This window comes from Python bivittatus, unplaced genomic scaffold (assembly GCF_059951505.1).
Source record: "Python bivittatus isolate LINGU-HERP-01145 unplaced genomic scaffold, Pbiv_v1 ctg000980_np1212, whole genome shotgun sequence".
Taxonomy (NCBI): Eukaryota; Metazoa; Chordata; class Lepidosauria; order Squamata; family Pythonidae; genus Python; species Python bivittatus.
The window spans coordinates 35,406,271-35,432,602 of NW_028277125.1; the positions used below are offsets into that span (position 1 = coordinate 35,406,271).

The 26,332-nt window shown below is 37.0% G+C and overlaps 1 protein-coding gene across 2 annotated transcripts in view; it reads left to right on the forward strand.

Annotated features, from left to right (window-relative positions):
• The window catches only part of LOC103053686 (glypican-5), a 403,447-nt gene that overhangs the window by 294,528 nt on the left and 82,587 nt on the right, over positions 1 to 26,332 (forward strand). For both annotated transcript variants that reach the window (XM_088131929.1, XM_088131930.1), the window contains one exon: positions 3,832 to 3,982. In XM_088131929.1, coding sequence (XP_087988055.1) covers positions 3,832 to 3,982 — 151 coding nt within the window. The remainder of the gene's footprint in view (positions 1 to 3,831; positions 3,983 to 26,332) is intronic.

Sequence of the window (26,332 nt, forward strand, 5' to 3'; positions counted from 1 at the left end):
AAACCAAATGTGTCATTATAACCTTCTTTCTTTTTAAAATGAAGTGATTAGTTTGGTAGACCAAGCAATTGCTCTGAATATAGTGTACCATGAGCTTTGTAAAGCATTGACAAGGTCTCTCATGAGATCTGTGCACAGAGGATGAATGTGGACTAAATAGTGCTGCAGTCCAGTGGATTTGCACAACTACACCTAAAGGGTATTGATGTATGATTCTGCATCATCCTGGAAAAAAATATTAAATAGGTTCCATCCTCAGCCTTGTACTATTCAATAACTTTGTAAATGACTAAGCAGATGGAATGAAAGGAATTCTTAATAAATTTGCAAGTGACAAGTAAGGGGATTGGCTAATATTTTAGAACACTAAACCACAGTTCAAAATTGCTTCCACATTTTTTAAGCATAGAAATTACAGCATATATTATGAGTAACATTCTTTTTTTTTATTACTGTTTTACTATTACTATTTGGGGCCGCATTGTCTTTCAAGAAAAATAATCTTTAGGGTGACAGCCAACTTCTTTAAAACCTTCTTTCTGATGTCCAATAAACATTAAAAAAGAATATTTTGTTGAATCTTTGTTGAATTTTAAGATCATAAGAGATATATTTAATATTTTGTAAGACAATTGGCCTTGATTTGTTAATATTGATTATTATCTCTTTATCCAAGAATTATTGCAATTAAAAAGTATCATTAAGGTAGATATTAGTTAATTGCTTATTAGAAAATATTGTAGATTGTGTAAACTTAGAATTATTCAAAACACATTTCATTATAATAATTCAGGAGATTTCAACAAGCTTGAAAATTGACCATGATTACCTCTCAGACAATTTTCTGAAGGGTTACCAAAGCAGCTGCTATATAGAATTCAGGTCCTTATACTTAAAGTGTGTTTCACAGTTTTAAGTCAAGTATGATTCTTGTTAAACAAGTATGATATGATACAAAAAACATTGGACTGTCTATGGAGACTTGGGTTCAAATTCTTACTCAGGATTTCTTTTGTGAAAAGAGTGTCTATTATCTTGTTGTAAAACCTGTTGAGGGATACTGCATCAGGATATATTTTTTCTCTGTTCCTAGCTAGTGAGACTAGAACATTTAGAAACTGAAATCACAAACTTTTGTTTAGTAATTGTGTGGCCTGTCTTAGAAGGAAAGGTCATAAACTATGTCCAGATAGTGTGTATACTAAAAGAAGATTCACTTCTTTCTGTGAGTTACCATACGGAACTCAATGACTGCCTAACATTGCATCTGACCTAAACCTAGAGCTGTTGATACAGCCAGAGGTAATCAGCATATGGAGCTTTTGCGTAGTAGACTAATTCCTGCACAGCTTGCTTGGCTTTTCAATGACTAATAACACCAAGTAAAGAATTGCAATGGAAAAAAGAGAAACATGTTGTAACACTGCAGGGGCCTTTGCTAATCGAAACCAAAACAAGTCAGGGATTAGTACATAAAATTAAAATGCAGTAAAAGCAAAGGTCAGATGAACTTTCCAAATCAAGTAGGCATTTCTGGCAGGGTTAGTGAGGCTTCATCACAGCATGAGCTAGTGATTAGAATTAATATCAGAACCTTAACAAAACAGTTGCAGAAGTAGTGTCCACATGGACTTTTTCTTGTTGGATTTTAACTCCAAAACATTATGCCAGCAAGAACATCTGGAAATTGATATCCAACATACCTGGAGGGCACTACATTGGGAAAGGCTGTTGTACATAGTGTAGTAAAAAACTGCACAGTTTTTGCACAAAGCTTTAACTGCGAGTAAAAAGATTTCGACTGGTATCATACGTGCAGTGGCATGAAAATGTAACTCAGTCAAATAGGATTTACCTTTTTCCATGGTAAGAAGAATGCTCTCAAAGATAATTCACAAAAATAACTCTTAAGAAGGCATTTTAGAATGTTTAGAAAAAGCTATTCAGCACTTATGAAAAATATTAATTTCATTGGCAAGCACTCCCTTCAAAGCATAAAAATATAAAAAATACAGGGATTGATTATTAAAGATTAGATCACTGGACTCATATAAGCACATTTTCTGCTTCAGTTGGAGGAGGTTTTGCAATCCATTCTGACTCCATGATCTTACAGTCAAAAACATCAGCAATCTGAGAGACAACTAAGCATGTATTCATCATGTAGAGAACGTTTTCAAAAGAAGTTTTCTTCAACCATGTCTGTATGACATCAGGCATCAGACATCAGTGAATAACAGCTATGAGAACATCAAGCTGTTTGTTTAAAAATAAAATTAAACTATCAGATATTGTCTTACTGGCACAAATCATGCCTCTGACACTCATAAATGAAATAATCTGTAAAAAGTGTGACACTGGGTGAACTTTTTTTAAAATAGAGCTGAATAATCATTCAATGTTTCTCCAAGAGAAAGGGTCATTTGTTGATGATGAATGCTTTTGTTACCTTCCATAAAAGATGGTAATGATTCATTGAATGATGCATAATGCAAATATATTTCAACAGATTCAGCCTGTCTCAAATCATGCCAGCTACCTCCTCTATTGTTTGAATGTTGTACAAACAGAAATTCATTATTCACTTCTTTTAGAAGCCACCAGTGTACTAATCTTCAGAGAGATTCTTATATGGATGGTGGGGTAAATCTGTTGACTTGTTAAAAACAGAAAATTCTACCCAGAAGTTAATAGCAAGAATCTTTTTTGAAGATGGTAGAGGAAAAAAAAAAGTGACAAATGGGCAACGGATAGAACAGAAGCAATGTTTTCATATTACCAACTAGATGATTAAAAGTAGGGTAACCGGATATCTGAACAGGCAAAGGAGGACACAGACAATTGGAAAGGAGGACAAATGGGGGGAAGGGAGGACACACTAACTGTTTAATTTTCTTGGTATCCTTGATGAAAATTATACTGAAAAACTGCAAAAAAAATGTACTTAGGCCTACATTATATGAAATTACTTTTTCTAGCATCAGAAGGACTGGTTTCTAAATTGCAGAAATGTGCTAGAGCCAGTTAGGAGGCAAAAGCCTTCAGTGTGTCACTGATAAAGATGTTGTCAATTTTAGGCAGCAGTGCAAGCTGGCAGGAGGGTACTGATCAACTCATTAAGGTCACAGAGCAGAGCTTATTAACTTGTGGTTGGCACTTATTGGGGAAGCACCATGCCATGGAGAAGAGCTGCTCAGGAAGAGATAAGATTGTTGGATACTTAAAAAGCCAGACAATATTTGATTTTAAGGCCATGCCTGCTGGACAGAGGACACAAGGACACAACTGAGGACATGTCCTCCTTTTGCCAGATGCCTGGTAACCCTACTCAGGGAAATCCCACCACCAAGGCCTAAACACAATAGCAGTTTCCCACTTGTGTTTCCTGGCAAGTATTATTGAGAGGTATACTGCCTCAGATACTGGAGGTAATATAAAGCCAACATGAATGCATAACTTGTAGATAACCAAAACTAGGAAGTACAGCAGTTGATAGCCAACTGATACATTCTGGAACCAGTGGTATTGAAAATAAAATCCAATAGCTATTAAAGAACCAAAAAACTCAAAAGACTGATATTAGAAGGGAAGCTGTGCAGAAGTATATCTAGTAAAATGCCTTGAGCTTCACTTATAAGCTCAGCAGTAATGCTTCATCTTCCATTTAGTGGTTCATACTACTTCTTTTAATGAGTTGATATTAAACTGCCCGAATCTGACTTCTAGTGGAAAAACTGACCAATGATAAGAAGAGCCAAACTACAGTGGTAGATGTTTTTTTTTTCCCTTGAAGTCTGATCACTTTCACCAATATTTTATTTTGCATTGTAGCTGGCAGCCCAGACGACAAGTTTACAATCAGAAAGTTGGATTGACAGGGAAGGTGGCAGTGGGAATGGAATGAACAAAGAGACAGAATCCAGTGGAGATTGTGATGATGAAGATGGATGCCAAGGATCAGGTGATAAAAGCTACACAAAAGGTAGGGCTGTTAATTTTGCATATATGTGCTTAGAAAATTCACCAAAGCTGGCTTGTCTATGCCATTGTCTATATATGAACATAAACCATAGTTGAACTCAGTGCAAATAAACCCTACTTCTTCCAAGGCTCAGACCCTATGCCCTTCCAGTATGATTCAAAGAGAATTTTGCGCTCAAGTTTAGTTAACTGCAGCAGCCCATGCATTGAAGCCAAAGATTGTGATCTGACTTTTAAACAGGATCAAACATGTGTTATAAAGCTCATTTGTTAAAACTAGCCATTAGTTAATTTTAAATCATGATTCCCAGGAAATGGTTAGGCACATTCAAGATGGAAAATATTAGCTCCTCCTCTTTGTGTTTTTCCTAAGCCTGGGAAAATTTATTCATGTATCTTTAAATCATGGTTTAGTTTTGTTTAAATGCTGCCAATATGATCATTTTGATTTAAGAACTTTGAAAATTATGGTTCAACAACTGTTGCTACTAATTTTCTTAATTTGAATGTTGTGGGACAAGTATGTAGAGTACCCAAAGCTATATATTGTAGCTGTACACTTGTCTGAGATGGGCAGCTATAGAAATAAAATAAAATTAAATTAAATTAAATTAAAAAAAATATTGTCACTATTTTAAAAAGTTTACTGTAAGATTGTTCTTCCATTGTCTGTTACTTTTGGGATTCTTCCTTGGAAAGATGATGTGATCACTTCATTTTTAAAAAAATATGAATAATTTAAGGTAAATGCGTAAGCTTGAACTAAAGAATTGTGTTGCTTTCTAGGATCATAATTCTATGACAAGTTCTTAATGTTGAGTATGGTTGCAGGTAAATAATATTTAATTAAAGCAATTCTTTTAGTGTTAAAGTTCATTGTTGCAACTCTTGTAGAATTTTCATTTCTCTTTGTTCAACAGGATTTTTTTTTTTTAATTTAATGAATTCTTTAAGTAAATTGTTTGCATTTCAACCTGATCCAAATTAAACTGCAGCCAGGTGCTGCTATGGAAATTTTAATTGACTATTATGCTATCAATGCAAATGCTGTGTCAGATAATAGCAAGAATCTTTTTTGTTTTTTGTTTTAGTCATCCAACAATGTAGAAGAAAGCATTTTAAATTTGGCTTATCAACACAAATACAGTGTTTGAAAATAGTCCATGATTTCCACATGACAATATCATGGATTTGGGAGGAGGTGAGGTGGAATAGAAAGAAAGAATGATGCTTTTGTAGAAATTATGTCCGTTAAAATATAGTCCAAATAAATTGTAGTAAGTGGTTTGGACTAGTACCATTAAAAGTAGCTTTCCATTCCATCTTGAAAACATTATAATGTTATTTTGCGATTGACTTTAACATATTTAGTATTTAAAATTATTAATAAAAATAATAGTATATTTGAGTAATTGGGGTTACTGGCACATTTATTTTGCACTAGATGTAATTGCACAACTGCTTCACTTAAGGAGCAGTATGATTTTTCAGAATACTAGTAATTCTTTCAGACAATGTAGGAGAAGAGCCATGTTATCTGTGATGCTGTGATGTAATTAGAATAATTATTTTAGGGTAAGTTTTGTACAATGATATAAATCTTAATTGTTTCAGTTAGATTTAATGTTGTGGATGAATGTATTTTCCCAGTTAGATACATCAGAATCTTTGTTCAAGAATGAAACACTTTTTGTGCTGGAATTTTTCTACTCTCTTAGTATGAACCTTTTTCACATTTCTTAAACTGTAGCAACAGATAGTAATTACTAACATAGATATTTTTAAAGGGGTCTGGATAAATTCATGGAGAATCAGGTATCAATGACTAGTAGTCTTGATGATAGCTTGCTACCTCCTTGATTATAGGCAGCGTACCTTAAATACCAGACAGCAATGATGAAAGTGTATTCAGGATCCTGTCCATTTTGGCTTTATAGAAAATATTGAAGGACCTATAGTAGGAAAGAAAAGGAAAACGTATACCTGCTTTCATAGTTGTACTATTACATGTATGAATATTCTCAGCAAGTACTATCTATAATCATTTTTTAGATTCATTATGACCTAGAACATCAAAAACTAGTACCAAAGAAATCAGGAGTTTATTTAATTTGGGCACATTCCAGTTGAACCACTCCATAGTAGACATTTGTTCCAGTCATACTGTAGAAATGAGTCTTGCATTTTATGCAACAAGTAATACTGAAAAAATGTGTAAAGTGCTTTATTGTTATCCCTGTGCCAAAGAATAGTTTCAGTTAGAATACTATTCTGTAGGTTTCTGTTTGGCTGATATAAGGAAAAATGCAGTCATTGTTACCACCATTTCATCTGGGGATGCTTACCTTTTCTCTTTTGAAAAAATCTTTCCATTGTTTTGATATACATGTTGATACCATTATTGTAAAGAAATAGATTGAACAAAGGAGTGGAGGAACCAAATTTACAGATTATTTTAGGAATATTTACATGAGTCTCTGCTTAATATTACTGATTATTTTAGGGGATTGTGTCACAGAAAGAAACTATTTCAGGTTATTTTCAGATCAGAAAGATAGATTAAAATAAACATTCTCAGGCAAAGAAACTATGTAATCATTTGTTTAGTATGGAAAAGAAAACCTCTGCAGATTCTTATAATCTTGGCCAGTGTTAGCACTGATACTGGGAGAGGCTAGGATCATCTTTCTTGGGAGACCACAGTTTCTCTTGAGTGGGCCAGAGTGGTAGCCAAGAATAGAGCTTTTCTCAGTGGTAGCAGACTAATTCTGGAACTTGTTACTAAAGGGAAATATGGCTGACCTCATACCTTCTAATCTAAAATGAAGGCTGAAGACATGCTTGTTCACCCTGGAATTCTCAGGCTAACAACTGTTCCAGGATCAGAATGCCTTTTAGATTGCATTTTAATTCACTTATCTTAATGGCTGTATTTACTGTTTTTATTGTTTTATGTCATGATAGGTGGCTTTTCTGTTGTTTGTTTTATTGTTTCTACTGAAAATTTATTTTTATTTTATACAGTGCTCTGATATATATATAACAAATTAGGACATAACAAATTATATATATATATATATATATATATATATATATATATTTATGTCCTAAGTATATGAAATGACAAGTGCAACTAGAAGTTGTTGCTGACATCCTCCAAGGCTATTATGGTTATAGAAATTATGACATATGGCTTACTATTATCAATATATTTATACAGCAATCAGATAAAGCACCATGTCCATATTCAAAAAGAAAATACTGCTTTCTTAAAAGTATCCTAATAGAATTCTCTACTTTCCTTAATCTTTTCAATGAAAAAATTCAAACACACACACACACACAAAGATTTATAATAATCTATAAATCATTTATAGCAAAAGCAATTATAAACTCTGAATCTACCAGCTTGATATTTAAGCACAATATATTTAATTATGGCTACAGCGCCATAAGGACACGCATACATTTGAGCCAGTCGAGCCAACAATTCAGGAATTTATCAAGATATCTATACTATAATTAGCAATTTAAAAGTTTAGTAAAAGTAGTTCTGCTAAACCAAAACAATAGACCCATTTCTCTTTGCCTTGATGAAACTTGTTATCCCTTTTTATTTTACATATTTGTGAAAATGTGTGAAAATATTCACAGTAGGATTCACTGTAAGAGAAGGAATGTCTTCCCATTTGTTGAAGCTACCAGACCATTTGGATTCCTTACTTTGATCCAATTAAATATGTTGACCAGTGAGTTGAATGTGGTGATGTGTATTCAATTACCCCTGTACTGAAGTTAATGTAGCGTGGATGATCCACATCCATATTCAGATATATAACTCACATTTAATGGCATTGAAGTTACTTTAATGCGAAGGGATTAGTGTACCCAGGGTTTTTCAGATACAATGCCAGGGTTATTGGGAAAAAAAGAATTTGGTTAGAGGTGTTATCTTGAGTAATTACTTACATTAATAGGGACTGTGATTTTCACTGAAAAATATTTGAAAATTATACTGGAAGGAAGAAAACAAAGGTGGTAAAATTTCCAGACTATGCATCATAAGTCATTGCCACATGCTCTGGTTTCTCTTTATGTATAGATGTATTGGACTTATACTTGTTTCAGTCAAGAGTATCTTGATAATTTATAGCATCCATCAATAAATAATAATAATAAGAATTAAAAGAATTGTAAAATCATCAGATGATTCAAAATGCAGAATGTGCAAAGAAGCAGAAGAAACTGTAGATCATATACTCAGCTTGTGCAAGAAGATTGCACAAACTGATTATAAACAATGACATAAGACAGTCACCAAAATGATTCACTGGAACATCTGTAAAAATTACCATGTGCCAGTAATGAAAAATTGGTGGGAACATAGAGTTGAAAAAGTAGTCGAAAATGAGCAGGTTAAAATAGTAGGGGATTTCCAGATACAAACTGATAAAATCTTGGCACATAATGCACCAGATGTAACTGTGGTTGAAAAGAAGAAAGTGTGGATAACTGATGTGGCAATGCCAGGGAATAGTAGAACAGAAGACAAAGATCACAAAGTATCAAGATCTGAAAATTGAAGTTGAAAGATTACGGCATAAACCTGCAGTGGTGGTCCCAGTGGTTATTGGCACACTGGGTACCATGCCAAAACATCTTGGACAGCACTTAGAAAATCTGGCATTGACAAAATTTCCATCTGTCAATTACAGAGGCCACACTGCTTGGATCCGCACATATACTGCACCGATACATTACGACATTCTAGGTTCTTGGGAGGAACTCAATGCAAATGAAGGCCAACACCAGCTAAAGAACTGGCAGCTGTGATTTCACATTGTTGTGTTTATTATTATTATTATTATTATTATTATTATTATTATTATTATTATATAATTATTATAAATATTTATTATAAATAAATATTAATAATTAATAATTATTAAAACGACAGGCAAAAGAAAGCAAAGATAGTACCAATGGTAATAGGCAACCTGAGTGCAATCACAAAACATCTGGAGCACCACTTGAACACCACTGGCATTGACAAAATCACCATCAGTCAATTGCAAAACACAATTTTACTTGGAACAGCTTACATCCTGCAACAATACCTTTAACACCAACAAACAACAACATCTGCCTATCCCAAATCCTTGGAAAGGACCTGATAGGTGGATAAAAATGCCAAATGCAGTCTAAACATCTGTTTGACTGTGCAACCAGCAATAATAATAAATGGCCATCCATCTTACACCAGTGATCATGGACAATGAACAAGATTAAAATATGCATCTGTTTTGTCTCAGTTGAACAAACCCTTGGGTGGCCCTCACCGTGCCACTGGGAGGAAAAGTGAACTGAAAGTCAGTATAAGTAAAGAGCAAGTGAGGGGTTTCCTAGCTAATCTAAATGAATTAAAGTCTCCAGGGCCATGACCTACACCCTAGAATATTGAAAGAACTAGCAGTGGTAATTGCAGAACCACTGTCTGTAATCTTTGAGAAGTCCTGGAGAATGGGTAAAGTTCCAGAAGACATTGTAGAGCATTTGGACTTATTCTCACTTGCTCCAGAGTGTAAGACTAAAACTAATGGGATGAAACTTCAAGGATGTAGATATAGATTAAACTTTGGAAAGAACTTCTTGACAGTAAGAGCTGTCAGTCAGTGCAATAGTTTAACACATGGAGTGATTTCTTCCTTTTCACTGGAGGCTTTCAAACAGAGACTGGATAGTCACCTAATCAGGGATGGTGTAGTGAATCCTGGGACTGGACTCTTAGATGACCTCTTAGGTCCCTTCCAACTCTATGATTCTATGAAAACAACAATTTCACAATCCAAACCACAATGTCCAAGGTTGAAATAATAGTCCCAACTTATAAAAGCAACTTTAACCAAAATAGGTTGCATAGCTTTCTGACTCAAGCGCCTGGAGGAACAGCCACATCGTCAATGCCTTACAACAGGTAACAGGGTTAGGGCCATCCAGATTTTCAGATGGATGCTGTTCCACGGGGAAGGCACTGCAACAGAGAAGGTATGACTCTGGGGTCCTACAAGATGACATTGTTTGATGGAGGGGACCCACAGCATGCCCTCCCTGCTAGATCTGACAGGCAGTAACAATGGGAGTGGGGTGGTTCTAAAAATAGTGTGCCCCTATGCTATATAAGGCTTTATTGGTGATAGCCAGCACCTTGAATCAGTGCAGAAGCCCACTGGAAGGCACTGCAGCTGGCAGAGTGGTGGTGTTATATGGATATAACAGGACATGCCAAAACCGGCTGTGTTCTGGACCATGTAAAATGTGTTACAATAATCCTAATGGGAGGTAACTAAGGTGTGAGTCACCATGAGCAAGGCCTCCCATCCAGGAATGGGCACAGTTGGTACACAAGATAAACCTGTGCAAAAGTCTCCCTAGCCAAGGTTGCCACCTGGTCTTCAAGCGGAGTTAAAGATGGAAAATCTCTGGATCTGGTTGGTATTAAATCCCACACTTACTTGGTCTTACCAGGATTGAGCCAATCCTAGGCACTGAAACAAACCCTTGGCTGGGAAAGACTTACCTGGATAGTCCAGGTCAAAGAAATATAGCTGGGTGTCATCAAGCATTCTGATGATATCACTCACCATGTCAACATAAACATACAACTGCCCCACAGAAATGTGCTTTTCCATTCTGGACATAGTGACTGCGCAAAATGTTGCAGCATCTAATATTCCTATTTAGCATTTCAGCCAGCAAATCATACTTTTTCCCAAGACACTCCATTCTGTTTTCCCTGTGTATGATGTAGTTCTGGCTACCCAATGATCCATGTTCAGAGGGTAAGTTTGCCATTGGCATACATGTCCTCCTTTGATATGCAAATTGTTGCCTTTTTAAAAATATATTCTTGATATTTTCCTGCCTCATTTATGTCATATCTCAATAGCGATTGAAAATTAATACATTTCTGTCACTGTTCACTCATTATGGGTCTTTTTTTTTTCCATGTCAGGAACCTTTTAGCCCTCATTATTATATTCTTCTGTGCTAACATTTCTATGTCTCTTTTCATCACCAGTGTAAAGCATAAACTGCCATCTTAATCAGTCCTCAGTCCCATGTGCCATATTCTCAGGTTGCACCAATATGTGTATATCTCTCAATATGTAATTGTACAACTAGTGGGTTTTGTAACAATTATTTCATCAATATTCAATGAGCAGAACATCTGTTGGCAGCCTGCCATGGATATCACTGGATTGTCATCTCAATAGCTCTCAACCTCCCTGTAAGCTTTCATATTTTTTGTTTCAGTTATATTTTTCTCTGTGTCTGTAATTAGAAAACAATTGCATCTTTCTGGAAGTCCAGTTTTTTTCTTTGTTTATTTTGATATCCTGTGTTTCACAAGATGCTTTGTTTTCAACTGGCGCTCTTCAAAATCCTTACAAATGGTTTCAGTGTCATGCCACTGTCAATGGTTCATTCTGTTCAAGGAGAGCCTAATGGTCTACTTTGCTTTAACCCCTCTATCCACCCCCACACACCACCCTCAGATTCCTGAGTGGGACTCTGAGTGGGACTATGTCTTAATTGCTTAATTGGTCCCATTATAAACACAGTGGGTTTATACTTTCCTCACAGTTTATTAGAACACAGGCAGCTTGGCAAAGTCAGTACTTGAATGGCACACGAATTAAGAGGAGAGGAAATGCTACATGCAGCAAGACAGATGGTTTAGATTGTCCTAAACTAATGGTTTCATCTTCAGGCCACATTGTTGTTAGCTAATTGATGTCACACTAGCCCTTTTGAGGCATTATTGCCTGAAACCCAAATAGGAGGAACTGAATTGCACTCGCAAGGCCTCCTCCATTGTCTTTACAGATGCTGTCCCCATTCTGAACTGCCCCACATTGATCAAGCAGACCCCAAAGGGCTGTTAAACATTTTCAGCCAAGCACATTTAGAATCCTCCTAAATTATTAGGAATTTTAATCACCCAAGCATGCTTCTAACATCCTCTCCAAATCTTCACACATAGTAATGTCAGAGACAGAGCCAACATGTCTGGAAATATTTTGGTGGAACTCGTAGGTATGGTTCCACTCATACATTCATGGGTTCATGCAATAAAACCAGTGACTACTAACAAAACTAAACTTAAACTGAATACAGTTCTACCTCTTCTGCTCAGAAAACATGTGATTTTGAGAGCATGACTTGTTTTTAGGTCCTGCTGGTAGAGTTGTAACTGGCAGACTATCCAGAGCTGGACAAAGGCTACTGTTTCCACTTGCATATTCAGCAAACCTATCCAGCAGTAGCTGGGAGTTCAGGAAGACCCCCAAATTAGGGCAGTCCCACCCTTTCAAAACACAATACCAGATTTGACAGAGAACCTCAATGTACAAACAGCAATTCAGTTTTGTTTGAGTTCAGCTTCAACCTGTTTCCTCCCATTCAGATCTTAATGGGATGAGATTTCAACTGCACTATCAGTATGGTGCTGAGTGGCAATGTATAATTGGGTATCATTGGTATTTTGATGGTACCACACCCTGACCCAATGGATATCTGTCCTGATGGATTCATTTAGATATTGAAAAATGGAGCAGGGGGTGAGGGACAAGTACCAAGCTCTGTGGCAATTGACACATAAGAGATTATTGAGTTGACTTCTCCTCCTCTCCAGCCATTGATTGGGACTACCCACTGAGGATTGAATGAAACCACTGAAGCACAATGCACATAAACTCCAAGCTGGCCAAAAGGGTGCCATGCTTGATAGCACTGAAGATCATCAAAAAGTCTAATAGATCAAAAGAGGTGCACTCCCCCACCTACATCCTGAGAAAGTCACCTACCAACATAACCAATGTGGCTTCTGTCTCATGCCCACACCTGAATTCTGTCCAAATAGTCCCTTTCCTCTAGTGTGCTCTAGTGTGCTCTTTTGAGTCTGTCTTCTCATCATAGCCTCAAAAATTTACCTAAAAAGAAAAGTGATAATTGTCTCACACAGTTGGATCCAGGGACAGCCTCTTAAGGTAGGGCGCACTATAACCTCTTTCAAGGCAGCAGGAAATATTTCCTCTCATAATGAGGCATTGTTTAACTTCAGGATCCAGCTGACTACACATACATACTGCTTCCCTGCAAAAGCCAGGATGAGCCTGGATCCAGCTCACAAGTGGCAGGAAACATATTAGGAAGCATCCTATCGACTTCATCAGAAGTCCCTGATAACATGGCAAGATGTAACCCCATTCTCCACCATATAGAGCCAAGACTTTAGCAAATTGTAAAAAATGATCACATATGCCAGATGGAAGATCTACTGACAATCCCCTCCCCAACAGGGAATTTGTAAAGATAGCCAGCTGACAGTGCACTCATACAATAAGGAAGGAGAAGTGAGAGTGATTTGTCTCTCTTACCACCAGGTTGTAGACTCAAACTTGAACTCATACCCATGCTTGGCCAGGTGTGCTTCTATCTTCTACCTCCAGTGTTCCACACTTTGACTTTTGGAGCTCCTTGATAAAGCAAGAAGCTAGGTGGGATCAGCAAACTAAGAGAGGCTGCTGATAAACAGTAGCATCAACAGACTGAGTCACCTATTACCAGTGATTAATCAGGCAATCGGTGGAACTGCCTACCAGATTGCTGAGAAATTCACCAAGTACCTGCCAGAATCCTTTTGGATCCATAAGGTGGCTGTGGCAGGCTATTCTAATAAGCTCATTTACCCTGCAGAGTTGTTGGGTAGCAGCTGGTCTCATCTGGGCCAGGAAGAAATCTGACCATAGCAAAGAGTTAAACGTTATGCCCTCCAAATCCAGATTGCTCAACAATTGTTCCAAAGCAAACATAAGATCTAGGACTCCAGTACATACCACATGGGATGAGCCCATGCTCACCATAGAGGCCATGAACTCTTGAGTTGTCCCAGCCCCAGCTCCTAAGACATGGAGGATGATGTTATTGAATTCACCCAGCATCAAAGATAAGGGGACTACAATATCAGCCCAGAGACTAGATCCAGGAGCTCAGGAAGGGATCTGGCTAAGCAGCATCCAGATCTCAGAGGAAGTAATTTAACTGTTCCTAGGGACTGCTGTGCTGACATCCTAAGCATCTCAGTGTATAAACCATTTCAAGCTCTCTTTATGGTGCCATATTTATATTTAGTGGCTTTAGATTTCCATTTTTAGAAAAACCATAATGTCTATAACCAGCACAATTGCTTTCAATTTCCTTTGAGCCCACTCCATCTGTTGAGAGACTAGTCATATTTGTCTAGGATGCTGTGTTCAGATATAATAGGGTAATCAATTTACACTGCAGAGTTTTTCCCTCTCCTGCCTATAAGTAGGCACAGGAAGTTTACAGTCAGTGATATATGATGGTGAATGAAAGGAGAGGTCTAGCCAGGCCTCTATTATTAGGAATGGATATTTCATTCTCTTCATTTTGGTTCTTTAGTAAGAACTGGCCAGGATATTACAGGCCAGATAGAACCTTCTGACACACTAATCTGGCCAGTTCTTAGGAATTCTACCAAGGTCTTCTCCTTTGAACTCAGCTCTGGTAAAAACAGAGATAGATTTTGGATTTTCCTGCCCAAAGCCCAGAAATAAAATACTTAACACACTAGTGGCAATTCTGGAACATAAGAAGTAGCTGTGCAACCACAAACTTTTCATATGGAAAACTTTGTAGGCAATGGTAGGGGATGGAATTATTTGGCCCAACGTTCATACCACAATCTCTAGATATAAAAAATAGCTTATTGAGAAAAGACAGATAAAGGAAAACAAAGGAAAGCCACACAGAATGTTCCAAATAAAATTGATACAACCAGCCTAGCCAAACTAGTAACTTACTATCTGCTTGCCTATGATCTTGCACTTTAGAAAAAGTTCAGAGTTCATTGCAGAGAGGAAGATTGGACAGGGATCACTTGGAGCCCATGCATGGATGCTGTTAAGCAAGCTTCTCCTACTCCTTCTGTTTTCTGAGCACTAATCTCATTTTATAGAATATAGAGGAAACCCCAAACAGCCTGTTTGGGGTGAGTGGCTATTGCTATGTCCAATCAAGCAAATCATAAAATGATCTAGTGGATGAATTGAATTTCTTAACACCTTTAGGCTGCAAAATAAATAAGATGACTAGTTTTACCAGTTATGTCATTGTTTTAAAAGGCTTACAGGAGGGAGGGTCTTTATAAAAATAAAATATGATACATGTCTCAGTATTGTATGATGAGAAAAACTAGTGGGGAAAGTAATGTTTCAGATGGAGAACTGAAATTTGTGATTCATTTTTGTGGTGGGTTTGAGGGACTTGTATAAATAAAATAGATGTGTTTTGTGATTTTTTTTAGGCGATAAAAAACTGCTGTCAAATTTCAGCACCAAGATCTTGAAAGATTGGAAAGCACAAAAAAAGGGAGGGGGGCTGGAGCCACATGCAGACCACAAATTGGACCCCAATAGTTCAGAGTATGGGAAGAAGTGAAACTTAATGGCTTGTGGGTTAGGGGCAAGCAATAAAACAGAACTGACTGGATAGGTCAGTTCTGGTCCAAGACTTTCCACTTTTTACAGGAAAGTTTTTTTTAGGATTGGGGGATTATGTGAAGTCCATTTTAGCAATATGCTACCATTTTTATTTGTTTGTGCCTCAAACTGGTGAGAGAACCAAAACTTTAGCAGCACTGTATAATACTGGGCAGAGACCTTTTCCTACTCTTTTTCTACGAGTTCTCATTCAATTAATAAAGTATTCTCATTGTGCAATACTCTACACTAAAGGAGAGCCCTGCCCTTGAGAAACTGCTGAACAATTATTATTATTATTCTTTGAAAAAAAATATTCACCCAATTGCTCTTATTCTAACTTGGGTGGAGAATTTTAAAAGGCTGTTTGTGTCTAGGTATATTCTAAGAGAAGTTGGCAAAGGAGCTGAAAAATAAAAATAAAAAGTGGGGGTCACATTTAAGGAGCCACATGCAGCACTAGGCCCACAGGTTTGCCCACCTCAGCAATGTACCCATCAAGCTCTTCCTCTCAGCCTATTTCAATTTCTTATGCTTATATTGGCCAAAGATCCTCTACTCTGTATGAACGTACCTAGATTGCCATTGTGCCTGATTGGACCCTCCACATACAGGTTCTGAAACTGTACTACAAGTGAACAGTGTTCACTCCCCTCCATCAAAGCAGAAGCAGCTTTTCTCCCTCCACTTTTCTATTTATAACGTTACATTTGTCAAAGTATTTTGAAGATAGCATTTCATGACTACAGCAACTGTTTCTTTATATGGTAGCTGCATGCGTGTAGTTACAGATGGCTTTAATATTTTTATGTAGCCGTTTGTAAACTTTGAAAATAGATGCTTGCTTAGTTCTGAGCCATAAATTACTTTTTCCCTCCAGCCCATACACATTTTCTGAAGAAAAATAATTTTCTCACAGAACTTGGTAAGCAACCAGTACCAATGAGGCATTGAAATCTAATGATGTAACTAAAAATGTGAAACTCAAAAGGAATATTAAAATAATTTAACAAACCATGAACCCCCAAACTAGCTTTCAGTATAAATAAATTATCTTCACATCCACTGATTTATTGGCAAAAGGCTCATCCAAATATATATATCCTTTCTCTGCTTGGAAAGCTGTTTCCATCCATCAGTGGTTTGTCACTAGGAATATCAAAATTTGGGATCAAATTTCTGGTAATATATTGAGAATGGAAACATTAGTTTGGATCAGTATGTCTTAAGGTGTAAAAATAAGCCATTCAATTATTCTGAATCACTGTTTTTCAACACAATGGCAACTCACTAAGATTGGACAGGAGGTGCAAACTAGTGTCCAATGTAGGCTGCAGGTTATTGGTCTCTAATGGAAAGAATGGTCAGAGTTAATAGCAAGGGCAGTCGGAGGTAGTAACAAGGCTGAAGAAGAAAAAGTAGAGGAGGAGCTGTTAAAGGGAAGAAATGAGATTGTAATGGCTACGTTTGGCAGCAAAATTTCAGGAGCCAAAAACTGTAATGAAAGATTTGGTCAGAATTGGCAGAAAAGGCAGTCTGTAATGCAAGTTGATGTTCCAAATGTGGATGAAAAAGAGCAAAAATATTAGGTTTTTGCAATGATGTTCTTTAACATTGATCCACAATCAACTGAGCTGGTTAAATAGAGTAGTTGACAAAGTAGGCATGCAGCTACACCCTACCAGGAAGCTCTTGGGTCTGCTGCCTCAAACGCTAGTTGTGGTAATGGGATGTTCCACAGTAGATCACATCTTTCTGTTGTACCATCTAATAGAAAAATACATGCACAAATTTATATGTGGCCTTATATGTGTCCTTTCTTGATTTCAAATCAACATTTGATTCAATATTTTGAATGTATTATGGGAAAAGTTCTGAAATACCAACACTGACGGATATTTATTTTTAATAAAGAAGCTACATATAACTTCATCACTCTAAGTGAGATGCAACCCTGAAGGAGTGCTAAAAAGAGTGTATATACCTCAAAAGTGTTGTATTTTAATATAAGCCCTATTTAACTTCTGGATTCATCTGATGTCCAAGCCTCTAAAATTACTTGAATAACAAATTCTTCTACCCTGCTGTAGTCATCTCATATACTCAAATTGGCCTTAGAAGAATGCTGACCATTTCTGTGATCTTCATACATTGATTATAAACCACTAGAAGTCTACCATAATAGTATTTGGCCAAAAGGTGAAGCAACATAGATGGATGGTAGACGAGGCCAGGATAGAGGATCTGTCTTCCTTTAAATACCTCAGGACAGTATTTCATGCCACAGAGTCTTAGAAAGCCCGCTCTGACAATATAAATGAAACAGTGGTTAGAACCTTAATGGCTATTAGAAGATTCTTTTTCACCAGAGGAAGAGAATTCATTCCCACAGCTCTTAAAATTGTTGAGGCCAAAACTCTTACCCAGACTCTAAACACAGCACAGTTCAGTCTATTGTTAACTCTATAGAGGTTATTCAAACCAAATTCCTGAGGGGAATACTTGCTGCCCCAAGAAGCACCTCTAATGCAGCCCTTAGACTTCAAGTAGGAATGCCCAGAATCAAACTTTGGACCTGGAGGGCAGTATTGGTTGAAACTTCTGTTCTTTCCATTGGACCAAGCACCACTTGTTTTATAGATCATTATTTATTTTATTTATACATCACATTTATATAGCCACCCATCTCACACAAGTGACTCTGGGCGGCATACAACATTATTTATTTATTATTAAACAATTGCTAATTTCTTTACTGGCCAGCAGCGGTCACAGGGAAGTCGGCTCATCCCTCATTATGCCTCATTATGCCTCATTATGGGCTTTACAGTTGGAAGTAAATTAAATACTTATCCAAGGAATAACTTATTTCTGCTAGCTTTGACCAAGCTTAAAGGATTATATACCATACATCTACAACTACAAACTGAAATTAGCTTCCTAGCATGGACATCTAGAAAATTCATTCCCAGGAATACCTGGACATTTTCAAACTCCCTGAGCACCTCAACCTCCTCCACAGTCTAACAAAATAATTCTTCAGACCTAGGCATAATGTCTTACCTTCTGCCTCCTAACTGGCAGATGTAACAAAATCTCTAAACACAAACATTTATGCCTACATGAGTCTGGAGAGATAGAGGCATTTCATCATGTGCTGCTTTATTGTGACTGCTACAGAGACTCTCAGAAATGCAATCTAGCACCCATCTTCCAATGAGTCCCAGGCAAAGCACATGAGTTTTACACCAAACTGTTACTATCAGATATGATCAAGAGATAACAAGTGTTGCCAACTTTTGTCAGACCACAGTGAAAACATGACAACAGCTGACTTTTCCAATTCATTTTAATTTCATGTTATAAATCATATTTTGAATATTAGGCTACTAAGAGGAACTATTTCTTTTTAACTGAAATGTGTTATATTCACGTCTTTCTCTGTATTGTGTATAACTTCTGATCTTTGATTGTAAAAAATATGTTATCTGATTTGATTTGACAATTGTGGTGAGGCTGCTTAGAAGTAGGTGTCGTTTTTTCATCCTCTAGTTCAGTGGAAAGAGGGAGAGGTATGCCCAAAAGGTCTGCTGGTAGAGAGGTCTCAAGGAGGGACTTACTGGATTCTGAGTCATCCTCACAGTTCGATTCAAATGTTAAGGAGTCATAGCAGGTTGAGTAAAAATGTTCCTTCACCGTTCAGAGCAGGGGTTCCTAATTTTTTTGCCATCACACCTCCCTTTAGTGTAATCTGAATGTATGCATCTCCCCTAAAAATCCAAACACTGAAATGAACACAAATGAACAATGAAAACAATACAATGTTATTTGGGGACAGGTAAATTTATTGTAACAATGTAACTAAAAGGTTAGTCACACTTCCCCTGGACTCTGTCTGCACCTACCCAAGGGAAGGACACCTCACAGTTTGGGAAACCCTGATTTAGAGGGAAGACATGTTAGGTTAGCTCAGAGGGGGCTTGAGCTTGCTGGATCCAACAGATCTGGGGACCAGAACAAAATCAAATGTGCTAGCTTGAGCTGGTGATATAATTACATTTTCTTCCATTGGTTTTAGTGGGAAGAATTAAAAAAACAACTAAAGATCTGCTAGGTTTCTTTGTCAAAAGATCTGTTACCTTTCCACCTAGTAACTGAGCCATCCTGGCTTTGGAAACGGCAGATTGTCCATTATTTTATTTTATACTCTACCTCAGCTGGTCTGATCTTCAATCTTTTTCTTCATGTAGAAAATCACAAGCTTTGCTCTTCAAAGGAAGGAAAGGGGAAAATATTTTAAGTGCAACATTTTGTGAGCTTTCCCTCTTTCTTTTCACCAGAAAAAATGAAACTGTCACCATATTGTGATGTATATAGTAGGTATGGGCAATTGCTTCTGACTGGATATTAAAGGCAAGGAATTTGCAGCATTTGGCTAAACTTCTCTTCACCATGAGTTGAGATTTGACTTTGGCATTCAGCCAGACCCACACAGTTAAAATTGGTCTATGAGCCTCCAGTGCAGTCCTTTGAAATTCAGCACCAGAGTACTCTATCTGAGGACTGTAATGCTGGCTTATTTTCACTGTGCATTTGCCCCGGTCCTCTGACCTGTTTTATTGCTGTTTTCTGAGTTACTCCTATTGGCTGTTAAACCTGAAATCATGGGGGAATAATGCAGGAACATTTTTTTAAAAACTTGCAACTAAGATACTTTGATTGAATTACATTTTGAAATGGAAGATAAATCCTTTTTTCCTATACTCAAGCGCCCAGTGTCAAGTCTACACTTTGTTCATTTTCCAAACTGATATATCCCCAAAGTCGGCAATCTGTTTTTCATTTCAGGTAAATAAATTTCCACTTTCTGATATTGTGCTTCTTGAGAGCATAACACATTTTTCTTGATCAAGGCAGATTTTTAAGGGGAAAAAACCCAAGCAAATATTGTATGCTTACCTGTGGTAGTTAGAATTATATGGGTACCTCTATATTTGAGTTTTAAAAATAAAGATATATAGCATGTATTTGAAGGTGAGAACTGTAGAGGTAATGGAAAAACTATCAATCTTTGGAGTACAGCTTTGTTCTTTCAGGTAACACTTTTGTTTTAAGTTTATATTTGAAAATTTTTGTAGACGCCATCACAATAAAATAAATGTTAAGTAAGAAAAATCATTCATAAGCTTTGCTTATGCATTTGTTTTGTATGCCACTCATTCTCAAAGGCTCTGGGTGGCTAACAAATTATTTCATAGAATAAAAATAACCCCCTCAAAAATAAGAGGTAACCCTATATAAAATATAAACAAAACTACCAGCGATATCAGAACTATCAAAATCCACAAAATCAAGTGTCGGCCAGTTTCAGACAGTCATTACAGCATTCATTCCTCCTGACCTAAATGGAACAGCTAGGTCTCAACTGTTTACCTGAAACTTGGAAAGGAAGAACCAGAGTGGATCTCTGTGTGGAGGGAGTTCCAAAGCATGGGGAAAGTGATAAAAGTGTCTGGGATTCTGGGAACCCATTATGGTATTCTCATGTGGATGGGACCCAGAGGGAGTTGACCCTCTTCAACCTGATCAGATGGGCAGATGAATAGAGAAGAAGGTTGTCCTGCAGATAACCCAGTCTGGAATCATGTAAGGCTTTAAACTTAACCAACACCTTGAATAGCGCCTGAACCAAGGCAGCACTTGATACAGTGGGTCACCTGAGTATATCAGAATACACCCATCACCACCTGGGAAACCACACATTGTACTAGCTTCAGCTTTCAAATGCTTTCCAAGAACAGTCCGATGTAGAGCACATGACTGTAGTCCAAGCAGGCATGACTAAGGCATGAGTGACTGTGATCAAGGCTTCCCAATTCAGGAATGGATGCGATTGGCACACAAAATGTAACTGTAATAGTTGCTTATTTCATTATTTCCATTTAGTTATTAAAGATGGCCATTCTTTAAAGGTACATTTGGTCCAGTTTGCACCAAAGTATTGTTTACATTTGGCCATTAAACAGGAATATATTAGGTACTAAAAGTCCCTTTTAGTTTGGTTTGGAAATAGCTCAATTGAAGCAAATTGATTAACTGAAGAGTCTGCTTTCCAGACTCTAAGTCTATTTACATCATGAGTGTTAGATCAACAATCCCCAAACTCAACGAATCACAATTGCTGTAGCCCCATGAAAAGTGCCAAGTAATAAATCATGCTGGATATTATGGGCCAAATATATGAATGTACCTGATGCTTCAATAGTCTGTCTAGCCAAATTTTTGCTTATTTTGTTGGCAACAATCTTTCAAGGTTTTTGGTGTAAGTTTTATGAGACTTATTGACTAAGTAGCTTTGAACTGGGCTGTCCTGCATGCAGTTATTTTCCAGAGATAATGTTAATAACAGAAATAATAGTTTATTGTTAAACACAACAGAGGCAGATACTGCTGGTACAGTCTCTCTTGTCCATCTTTCATTATCTGAAGCCTGCCTGGCTGTGTTCACTTACGAATCTGAGACACCGAATGGGATGTGTTTCTGTAGGATGTTTTCTCTTGGGAGTTAATTGAACCATGGGAAGCCAGGGAGACTGCAGACTTCTGAAAAAGTGATTGTACATACAATGAAAATCAGGACATATGCATGCAGGAACATATACAGATACCTTGGAAACCTCAGTAACATTCACTGAATTTCTCTGAAAGAAATTCCAAAAGCAAATTCTCTCTACTTGATGAAGACTTTGAATAAATCAGATCCGCTGACTGAACATATGCAGGTTAGAGAAAAGTTTGGGTGCGGTTACATACATAAACCCACTTGTTTCCAACTTTGCACTCTCCATCCATTTTGGCAAATCCCTGACTGGGCTTCCAGTGTTCCTTGTACTTTCCAATATATTATTAGTCTTAGAATTAAGCAGATTCCCCTGTTTCTTTTTATTATTGTTACATAAGTCTGCCTTGCCCTGTTTTTCATTCTTCCTCCCTCAATTAATTCTGATTAATAGGAGAATTTCTAACATAAATTCAGGAAATGCGTGCGCAGCTAATTAGCTCAATTGCATATAATTCCTCTTTATTATGAACACATACTCATGTCGTATTATAAAATATAAAATATATTTTTAAACCCTGCACAAAATAATAATGATTCAAGGTAGGAAATAAAAAATCCACAATCTGTACTGGGGATATGCTTTGATAGGAACAATCAAAATGCCACCAGAGTGTGTGAGATTTTTTAAATTCTGAGCCACTGCTCCTTGGGCTTGGTGGTATAAAAATGAGAAGATGCAGGAAGAAACAAAAATTAAGCCAAGTGTTTTGGTGATGAGGTTTTCAGTTAAGAACTGAACTCAACACATGGACAGCAGATTGAATGTGTTTTGCAGGTTTCTGATGGCAGCTAGCTCTTGCCTCTTTGTCTCAAATGAAGGTGTATGTAAAAGGACAAAAGTTCTACTTTAAAAAAAAAATGGGACAAAGATATGTTCCTAATGCATCAATGTTTTATTTTTTATTGAGTCTTTCCAACAATTAGTGGTCAAGATGGTTCACAACATTACAATTAATATAATATAATGAAATACTGAAAAAGTAAAAATAAATAAAGTCTTGTTTACATAAAAGATCGGGGACATCCAACAGAGTACAAGTTTCATATCCTTTGGTAAAGTGTTTGAGAGCCACATGCTCTTTCTAGGAAGTGTTTTCTTGTCAGGCTATACATGTTGGGGTGAAAACCTTGTGTTGAATATGTGGGAGGCATGTTTCTAAAGAGGTTTGTAGAGGACTTTTCAGCTTTTCTATATAAATCATAGAGATGGGAGTCATATCAGAGGTCATCTAGTTCAGTGCAGGATCTGTAAAGTACTGTGGACAAAGGGCTATCTATCCTGCTTGGAGACCTAGTGAATGGGAACATAACACATTCAAGATGATAGAGAAGAAGTTCACCCCCTTCTCTATGTGACAACCCTTTAGCTATCTGAAGACTGTTACCATTATTCCCCTCAGTCTCCTCTACACAGTTCCTTTATTTTTCCTCCTAAGGCTTGCTTTCCAGACCTTTTAGACCTCTGCTGAACTTGTTCTGTTCACCATCCTTCATGAACAATGGCGTCAGAACTAGACACAGTATTCCAAGTGGGTCTGGCCAGCTCAGAGTAAAATAGGACAATTGCTTTCCATGATCTGGACTCTATGTTCATATTAATACATTCCTAAAACAACATTTGCCTTTTTAGCAGCTTCTTCACAGTGTTGCTTCATGTTCAGCTTGTGATTTGCCAAAAGAATTTATCTAAATTCTTTGGATAGATGAATTGCCAAGCTAGATCTCCCACAGCCTATACTTGGGCCTTTGATTTTGTTCTCCCCAAATGCAGAACATTCCTCCCTGTTAAATTTTATCCTGTTCATTTCAAGCCTGTCTAATTTTTATATCTTGGTATAGAGAAAATGAAATATTTCTTTTTTCCTTGAAAGAGGGAGAAAATTGTTTATTTATATTATATTTATATTTATACTATAAATATACTACATTAGTTTTATAGTATATCCTTCCTTTTGTCCAGAAGCTTAAAGCAGCTTATAGAGCCCTCCCTCCTCCAATTTTCCCCCACCACAACAATCCTGTGAGGTAGGTTGTGATAACAAAGAATGACTGGCCCAAAGTTACTCCAGGAGTTCCCATGATTGGGTCTCCCTGGTTCTAGCCCACTACCTTCATCACTAGACCACAACATACATACTTTACAGAAAGTCATAATTATTGTGAAAATAGGGGGTGGTGTTCAGAATGTGCAGTCAACTGTTTCTAGTGCACATGGCTCACATGGTGTGGCAGATCTGTGGAAAGAAGCACAGATTTTTCAGAAATTAAAACGCCTGTCTGCACTAGTAGCAGCAATGGCCTTTGTAAGCCTTGTCCTTGATCTCTTTAAGCCCTCTGAGCACATTTAATAGTGAAGTCATGATGAAATGCTCTGCAAACGGATTTGGTTTGTGACTTGGTTTAAACAAGAGCTGTTGGCTATATAAAAATGATATAATCAAGAAACCATTCTGTTACCACAACTTGGTACAATGTCAGAAAAACTAGACAACTTGAATTATTCATCATAAAAAAGATAACAAATGTGAGAAGGGCAAACTCATTTAGTCTACCCCCAAGCCTGTGATTGTTTACAGAGCTCATGCAAATGAGGAGGCAGGAATCAAGCAGCCTATGTGGCTTAGATAAAATATCCTTAACTTATAAATCCATGCTTGCAAAGCTGAAGAACTGGCCTCTGTCCTGACGCTACTTCTCCAGTTGTAGAATATAATGCATCTCTAAATATGGATCTGTGCAGCAGTCTAAATCCAGCCTGGGCCAGTGCTGCAAGTTTTTATGTATTTTTCTATTTCACCTATTTATATGTGATCTTAACAAATGTTGCAAAGTCAATGACAACTTTCCCTAATATACAGAGCTTTTAATGCAACTCTCCCTATTGTATACTTTTTAAAAACATAACTATCTCTAAAATCTCGGAAATATATATATTTGAATGCTGCTATCGTTAGTATTCTTATTATTTAATCACAGTTCTCCATTCCAAATATATCTATGGGGGAAGAGGAGGCAAGCAGGATTGTATGCCTCTTTCTCAAATACATAATTCTTTCGGCAAACTCTAGCGGACTGAATGATGGATGCTAGCAAGCTCTATCGTAGCCTGTCAGTGTTGAGATGCTGACCAGATAACATTTTGTTCTCCTATTGAAATCCATTATGGATTTCTTTTATGCCAAGGTAAAGTGTTGCTGGGGTGAACACTATGATCACTTCCCTGAATCTCAGCCAACTTTCAAATATTCTTTCCCCTAATATTTTTCTGGATGGGAAAGATAGGCGGGGAAGTGGCTAGTAAAGTTGTTTAGTATCTTTTAATTTTTCGAAAAAAATGGTAAGTTGGCATCATACAAAGGAAAGCAGAGTCATCTTTGTTTCCAAGAGTGATGCTGGATGCTATAGTCTTCTGTCAAATGCATAACTATTCAAAGTTCAAATAACATTTCAAAGCTATGGCTTATTTGGAGATGTGCACATCTGTTCCCCCTCCCAAATGACAAAGCTAAATCGTGGGATGCGATAAGGAGTATTATGGAGGGCTAACATTGGTGGCTGGGAGTGTCTTCACCAGTCTGGCTTCTGCTGGATTGTTTTATGACTAATCGCTTCCAGTAGTGCAGGCAGTTTGTAAGCAGACGATCTACACCATGGCAATCATTTTGTGAGACCCACTGTGCCATGGGTGCAAATAGTCCCTTTTAATGGAGGCCTCTCAACAGTTTGACATATTTTATGGAAGTGTTTGTGCAGTCTGCTACCAGAAGAGATCTAGTGGGAGCTTCACAATTCTTAGACCCTGAAGGCACCAAATATATAAATATAAAGTTAGGTACTAAAGGTTAGTCATCTGAATTCATGCATGAATTATAGCATCAGTAAGATTTAATGTATTGCATCTTAGTAATGTCATCTAAACTATGTATGGGGAGATAAAACCTTAAAATGTATGTGAATAAATACACACATACTGTATACAAAATGCAAATATTATATCACAGGAAGAGCTGTGAAAACTGTGCAAATAACAACTTAGTAAAATAAATTTCTCCAAGGGATTATGCAAACACTGAACATAGTTACAGTGCAGATTCTCTTTCTTTAGAATTCAGCTTGTGATAAATGAATACAGATAACACTGGAATAGTAATTTGGAATTGAT